The sequence below is a fragment of the Excalfactoria chinensis genome, chromosome Z (assembly GCF_039878825.1).
Source record: "Excalfactoria chinensis isolate bCotChi1 chromosome Z, bCotChi1.hap2, whole genome shotgun sequence".
NCBI lineage: Eukaryota > Metazoa > Chordata > Aves > Galliformes > Phasianidae > Excalfactoria > Excalfactoria chinensis.
In genome coordinates, this window is record NC_092857.1 from 10,021,664 (window position 1) to 10,029,501 (window position 7,838).

General features: G+C 47.2%; 1 protein-coding gene across 1 annotated transcript in view; it reads right to left on the reverse strand.

Annotated features, from left to right (window-relative positions):
- Positions 1–7,617, reverse strand: part of ADAMTS12 (ADAM metallopeptidase with thrombospondin type 1 motif 12) — a 160,405-nt gene extending 152,788 nt beyond the window's left edge. Inside the window, exon 1 of the mRNA XM_072359368.1 lies at positions 7,292–7,617. Within this exon, the coding sequence (XP_072215469.1) occupies positions 7,292–7,403 (112 nt within the window). The 5' untranslated portion in view covers positions 7,404–7,617. The remainder of the gene's footprint in view (positions 1–7,291) is intronic.
- Between the last annotated feature and the right edge of the window lie 221 nt (positions 7,618–7,838).

The following is a 7,838-nucleotide window of genomic DNA, read 5'->3' on the forward strand; positions in this document are numbered from 1 at the left end:
ACTACTAAGTGGTTTGATGAGCTACAGGAACAGCAAGAACATCAGTAGCATCAGCTTTGGCAGATTCTGTAGCAGTGAAAGGAATTTCAAAGTGTTTGAAGGAAAATGAAGTAATTATACAGTTTCATATAAGGACTGCTAACCAGAATAAGACTGGATACCTTATCAGGAACGAGAAGAAATTAGGAACCAGCAGAGGAAAGCATCACTGGCTTTCTTGTCCACTGCTATGTTACAATACAGCTGTTTCTGACTTCTTGCTGTAGAGATGTTTTTTTTCTTAATTAGTTTAAACCTTATAAGTCCCAAGCAAATAATAAAACTATGTAAAATGTAATCATAAGAGATCATGTCCTAAAAGAAGGATCTTCACCTGGCATAACTGACTTCAGCCAAAAAAACACAGAATATCAAAAAGAAATTGTGAGGATGCATGTTTCTTCAATTCCTCCTTTCTCAGTCACTCATTCACAAAGTGATTACATCTCATTTATCAGGGCATTTAGTTGAAGGAGTAGGAGTTCAAGTGATTACTTGTTCAATACCTTCAGGAGAAGCGAGGGGCACAGAGCAGGCCTGGAAAGTACAAGCAATGAATAAATGGCTCAGAGGCTGGTATCAAACCAGAAACTTTGAGTTCATTGACCATGGGGCAGTTTACTTGGACCCTGGCCTGCTGTCCATCCATGGAACCTGCCTATCTCAAAGGGGGCAACGAATCCTAGCACAGGAGCCAGCAGTGCTTATTGAAAGAGCTTTAAACTAGCTATGACAGGGGAAGGGGATGAAACATGGCTTACAAGAGATGAGCCTAGGGGAACAGTGCTTGAGCTGGAGGTGAGGCAGATGACTCAGCTGAAGTGCATCTACACCAATGCACACAGCATGGGCAACAAGCAGGAGGAGCTGGAAGTGACTGTGCGTAAGGTGAACCATAAGCTAGTTGCTATTACCAAAACATGGTGGGACCGATCCCATGACTGGAGTGCTGTGATGGATGGTTACAAGCTCTTCAAAAGGAATAGACAAGGAAAGAAGGGTGGTGGTGTAGCCCTTTATATTAAAGACTGTTTTGATGTTGAAGAGATTGGGGCTGGGAATGATAAAGTCTGTGAGAGTCTGTGTCTGTGAGTAAGGATCAGGGGAAAGGACTACAGGGATGACTTCTTGGTGGGGGTCTGCTATAGACTGCCTAATCAGGATGAAGAGATGGACGAGACATTCACAGAATCACAGAATCACAGAATTGTAGGGGTTGGAAGGGACCTCTATGAGCAGCTTGCAGAAGTTGCACATTTGCCAGCACTCCTTCTCTTGGGAGACTTCAACTTCCCTGATATATGTTCTTCCCTGACATATGGGAATATGACCAAGAGGTTTTTAGAGTGTGTGGAAGACAGCTTCCTTATGCAGCTGGTAAAAGAGCCTATCAGGGGTGGTGCCCCACTAGACCTGCTCTTCACTAACAGTGAAGGACTGGTGACTGATGTGAAGGCTGGGGAATGTCTTGGCATAGAGGCCATGAAATTAGAGAATTCTCTGTTCTTGGAGATGTCAGAAGGGTGACTGGCAAAACTGCTCTCTTGAACTTCCAGAGGGCAGACTTTGACCTGTTCAGGACGCTTTTTGCAGGGGTCTCTGGGGAGTCACTCCATGGGGGTGAAGGGGTCCAGGAAGCCTGGATGCTCCTCAAGATGGAAATTTTAAAGGTACAAGAACAGGCTGTCCCTGAATGCCGCAAGGTGAGCCACAGTGGAAGGATACTGATATGGATGAACCGGAATCTATTGTTGAGACTCTGGCAGAAAAAGAGAATCTATGTTCTCTGGAAGCAGGGACAGGCTTCTTGGGTAGATTACAAGAAAGCTGCTAAGGTACACAGGGAAGAAGTTAGGAAGGCAAAAGCCCAACTCAAATTTGGATTGGCCACTACAGTAAAAGAGAAGAAGAAATTCTTTTACAAATATATCAACGGTAAGAAGAGAACCAAGGAAAATGTCCACCCTTTACTTGATGCAGCAGGGAATGTGGCCACTGAAGATAAGAAGGCTGAGGTCCTCAATGCCTTCTTTACATCTGCCTTTAATGGGCAGATGAGTTATCCTCAGGGCACCTTAAGCCCTGATCTGGAAGTCTGGGATGGAACGCAAAATACACTCCCAGTGATTCAGATGGAGACAGTTAAAGAGCTCCTCCTCCACCCAGGCTGCCACAAGTCCATGGGACCGGACGGGCTCCACTCTCAGGTGCTGAGGGAGCTGGTGGGGGTGACTGCTGAGCCACTCTCCACCATCTACCAGTGCTCCTGGTTAACTGGAGAGATCCCGGAGGACTGGAGGTTTGCCGATGTGGCTCCCATCTACAAGGGTAGTAAGGAGGATCCGGGGAACTACAGGCTTATCAGCCTGACCTCGGTACTGGGAAAGTTATGGAACAAATCATCTTGGGTGAGATCACATGGCATGTGCTTGGCATCCAGGGGATCAGGCCCAACCAGCACAGGTTCATGAAAGGCAAGTTGTGCTTGACCAACCTCATCTCCTTCTATGATTGGGTGATGAGACTGGTAGATGAGGGAAAGCCTTTGACATGGTCTCTCACAGTATTCTCCTGGGGAAAATGGCTGCCCGTGGCCTAGACAGGTATACCCTTCTTTAGGTAAGGAACTTGGTAGAAGGCCATGCCCAGCAGGTAGTGGTTATGGAGTTAAGTCCAGCTGGAAACCTGTTACAAGTGGTGTATCCCAGAGGTCGGTACTGGGGCCCGTCTTGTTTAATACTTTTATTGATGACCTAGATGAGGGGACTGAGTGTACCCTCAGTAAGTTTGCAGATGACACCAAGTTGGGAGGTGGTGTTGATCTGCCCGAGGGTATGGAGGCCCTTCAGAGGGATTTGGATAGGCTGGATCGCTGGGCTGAAGTGAATGGAATGAGGTTCAACAAGACCAAGTGCCGGGTCCTGTTCTTTGGCCACAATAACCCCATGCAGCGCTACAGGCTTGGGGCTGAGTGGCTGGATGACTGTGAAGAGGAAAGGGACCTGGGGGTGTTGGTTGATGCTGGGCTGAACATGAGATGATAGTGTGCCCAGGCGGCCAAGAAGGCCAACGGCATCCTGGCCTGCATTAGATATAGTGTGGCCAGAAGGAGCAGAGAGGTAATCATCCCCCTGTACTCAGCACTGGTGAGGCAGCACCTTGAGTATTGTGTTCAGTTTGGGGCACTCACTGCAAGAAAGACATTGAGGCCCTGGAATGTGTCCAGAGAAGGGGAACAAAACTGGTGAGGGGTCTGGAGCACTGGGTCTGGATAAGAGGAGGCTCAGAGGAGACCTTATTGCACTCTACAACTTCCTGAAGGGAGGTTGTGATGAGGAGGGACTTGGCCTCTTTTCCCAGACAACAACGTCTGCAGGTAAGGTGTACTCTTGAGTTTCTTCTTTCTTCCTGGTGCTCATTCTTCTTTTGCACTGGCATGTGATGAAGGGAGGGGGACCCTAGTGTAGCTTCAGCTGCTAAATTTTCAGGCAGCAGACACCTGCTGTGCTGTCAACAGGCTGAGTAAACTCCAGGAAAGAGTGTGTGGGTTTAGTTTTCAGCCTCTCATTTCCCACAGTGCTGATGCAGAGAACAACAGGAGGCATCTCTCAAAACCTGTTGTAGGCTTGACTCTCCCCATTCATGAGACCTGCAGCTATGAAGATTAAGAGCCCATGGCTGTGGCTTTTCCTGTGAAGGCATGAAGTCACTGTAGGCTGCTAGTGTGACTTGTATTAAAAATATTTTGTTGTGTTGAAGAGTGATAAGCTTGCTTCTGTAATAAAAGATGCTATTGAGTCAAGGCCATATTGCCCTCATAGTTTTATACATGTGCTGAGTGTGGAGTGTATTTTTCATTTTGTGTGTGTGTATACATGTGTATTTTGGTTTTCAATTGGAGTATCTCGTTGTTCTGTGTATTTTCCACCATGTCTTATACTGTGCAATCAAAAGTAGGGTGAGTAGTGTGTCCTGGAAGATCAAGCTCCCATTTCCTTGCTTTTCAGCCCAGTTCAATCAAATATAAGCCAGAAGCCAAAGAGCCAAAAGACAGAACAATCATATAAAAGCCCCAAAGAAAGTCTTAGCAGTTTGCCATCACTGGACAGTGTTACTCTGCTTGATGACTCAACCTTAATTTGTTGTGGTTCAACTGTTTGGCTCTGCTCAACACCAAAGGCTTGTGGTTTTGGACTTCACAATATTTAAGGAAGTTTCTTATTTCATCGGCATAGTAATTAATGTGCAGAAGTAAGGGCAATTTAGACATCATCAGAAAAACTAGAAATGATACATAAGCATCTGTTGGCAGCAGGGTTATCAAAGCAGAGAACTTCTTGCACCCACTCTTTCAATACTCATCTCTGAATGCTAGCCACTGGAGAGTGAAATTAGGCTGAAATAGTATTATACAATAATATACCACAGAAATGAATTATTAAAAAGTCTGCAAAAGACCACAGGGAATAAGATTACAACACAATGAAGTTTAACAAGATGAGGTGAAAGGTATTTCTGCAAGTAATCATTATCAATGTTAGCAGAGGCAAACCTATCAATATTAGAACAATTTACTGAGCTCCATGCTAAGGCTAACCACTCAAACAAAAGATGAGAGTCTTAAACAAAGATAGGAGACACAATTTTGATAATGTCTTTCTGTACTTCTGGGAAAGAATAACAAGAATAACAGAATACCTCACACGTGCAGTCCACACCTGAGAAGAAACCCTAACACACTTCAGAAGAATAAGGGCTGTAGTTCTTCAACACTGACTTCCTCCCTCCTTGTTCTCCAGGGAAGCCTGGACCACCAAGTGGCCCCGCTCAGGATTTGCAGGCCAGGAAATGGAAGATCTCTATTTAGGCTTGTAGAGCACCAGTGTGGAGAATATTTTGTCTTCCCACAACCACCTCAGCATGCTGACTTGCATGACTGCCTTAAGCAGGACCAGAGCATCACATTAAGCAGGACAGATATGATCGTTCAGTTCTTTGCCTTGGAACCACAGTGCATGCAAGGGACAATTCAGACCGATGGACTAACAAGCCCCAGGTCCATAGGGCTTGCATAAGGAATCTAAGAATTGATTTAGACATTTGAGGAACCCTCCCTACAAACCCTGCCATTTCTGTGACTTGACAAACGTCTGACAATACTTAAAACCAGTGCTGTCTAGTGCACTCCTGTGTGGATTCAAACTCACAACAGAGTACTGCCTATATTAAGAAGTGCTGTACACAGATAAACAGGGGAAAAAAACAGTCATGGTCTGTCACATGGAACAGAAAACGTACTATTTATATTAGAGGGAAAATACGTTCTTCTGAAAACATTCCCTTAAAATGTGACACATCATCACTTGCACTGACTCATCTTCATCTTTGTAGTCCATCCACATCTGCCACTCAGACCATTTGATCCCTTGGGATATGAAATATGTTGCTCATGTTTGGTAGGAGACCTCCTAAGTCAAAGAAGGGCTCTGCACACAGGAAATACCCCTCCTATGAAAAGATTCATCCTTGGGAATAGCCATCCAGGGAGTCCTTGGTCATGTAGAACATTAACTGTCTAATCAGCCACACCCATGGATGCCAAGTGAACATACACACCTAACACCTATGCTGTTTCACTCCTAGTTGTTGCACACTTCACACTTACTTCCATCTACACTCTGTCTTCCTCAGGAAAAGAATAACATTTTGAATTGTCCCCTTACGCAAAGTTTATTAAATCCTATGATTTGATGTCTATAAAATTTAGTTAATTCTACATCCATTTCTAAATACCTGGGAAATAAACAGCTAAGAAATGCAAATGCAGCTATTCCGGTCGTGTCTGAGGGACAGAAACGAAATGATTGTATTCGATCAGTCTAAGTGAATCCAACAGAAACTAACTTCAGGACAGCTGTTGTTCACTTTCCAAAAAGTTTCTTTGACAACCATTTATTTCCAACATCTCCAAGAGACACAGAAGACTTTCTCTGTGCTCACACTCATCCGCTGACAGCACTACAGGTGTTGATTCAATCAGGAAGATGTTCACAAAACAAAATTTTCTCCTACTCTTTCAAGACTTTGGTGACTTGTAAGAGTCTTCCAGCTAATGACTTTCTTCCCTTGGGAACTGCTTCTCTTAACTCCTTAAACTGGAAACAGTATAGAATTCCTAAGTTACACTACCCCAGATGTCCAGCAGCTATGAATTGCTATGGTAAAGTTAAGACACCTGTAGAAGTCCCCTGATGGCCAAGGAGTGCTTGATGAGAGTCTTCTCTAGCATACAAATACTCAACCTTAACCCACTGTCCTCAGTGCACACAGAATCATAGAATCGTTAAGGCTGGTAAGACAGGTAGGAACACTACGTCCAACTACCAGCCCATCACCAAAATGCCCTCTAAGCCCCAAGTACCACATCTCCACAGTTCTTGAACATGTCCAGGGAGAGTGACTCCACCACCTTCCTAAGCAGCCTGTTCTGAGACAAAGTGTTTCCTAATATCCAACCTGAACCCCCTTGGAACAACATGAAGTCATCACCTCTCACCCTAAAGAAGACGAAGGGTGAAGGAGTTGGTACCTGTTGAGCTGTGGGTGCGGTATACCTCTCATGATAAGCCTTACTCTGCAGATGTAAATGTATAGGATTCATTCTTGGCTTTTTTTTTTTTTTTTTTTTTTTTTTTTCCTGCCCATATGGAAAAGCAAAACTGCTGTGTCTTACCCTAACAAAGCTAGGCTATATCCTGTTAACACCAATACATGCTGCTGCAGTTGCTGCTGCAGTGCAGAAGTGATAAAAATAATCAGAAAGTAAGCTTTTTCAGTTCAGTAGTAAGAAATGACACTGTTAATTAGGAAGATGATTCCTAACGAGGAACATGAACGAAACATGGGATGCACAATGCCTTTATCTACATATTCAATGGCTTCCAAAAAGCAACAGGAAGGCACAAGCAGAGCTGCGCTTTACTCCTGTAAAAGTTTAATTCAAAGTCTCACCGCAGCCCCGGCAGCACCGTACGGGCAGAGTCCGGAGCTCACGCTCCGCAACAGCGCAGCACCGACAGAACCACGGCGGGGCCGGATCACGGCGTATTTCAGCCTCTCCTGCGTGGGTAATTCCAGATAAACAGCAAACCCGGAGCAAGGCTGCCCGGCGGGGAACCACCGGAGCCCGCCCCGGCCGCCTCCCTCCATCCCTCCTTCCCTCCGGAGCTCTCTCCGCCCGCGTGCCACCGACCTTGCCTTCCGTCGGGGAAGAGCGACCCGCCCGTCCCGCACAGCGCCGGGACGTGAAGGACGAGGAGCCAGAAGGAGCCGCTCGCCGCCCAGCTCGGCGGGACGCATGGCATGGTGTGGGAGGGGAGCGCTCAGCCGGGCCGCGGCATGGCCGGGCAGCGGCGGAGCGGCCTCCCGGCACCGCCCGCACTCCGGCGCCGCTCCCCAGAAGGGCTGCGCGGGGCCGTCCCGGTGTCTGATTTCTGCCGGCAGAGGAAGGAGGGACGGGGGGAAGGGAGATGCTGACGGGTTCACCCCCCTCCCCGCGCCTCGGAGCCTCCGGGGTTCACGCGCCCGAGAGGAGTGGAGCGAACCGGACCGGCGGCGGGCTGGGGCTGCCGGCCAATCCGCCCGCCTCATGAAGCGGCGGCCGTGGGGAGGGCCGGCCCGCATCAGTCGGGCGACCCTCCCGGGTCTCCACTGAAAGGCCGTGGGAAGGAAGCTGCTCCTCATCCCCGGTCCCATAGGGCAGCCCCGTTCACATGGACAAGAACTACACCTAACAGGAA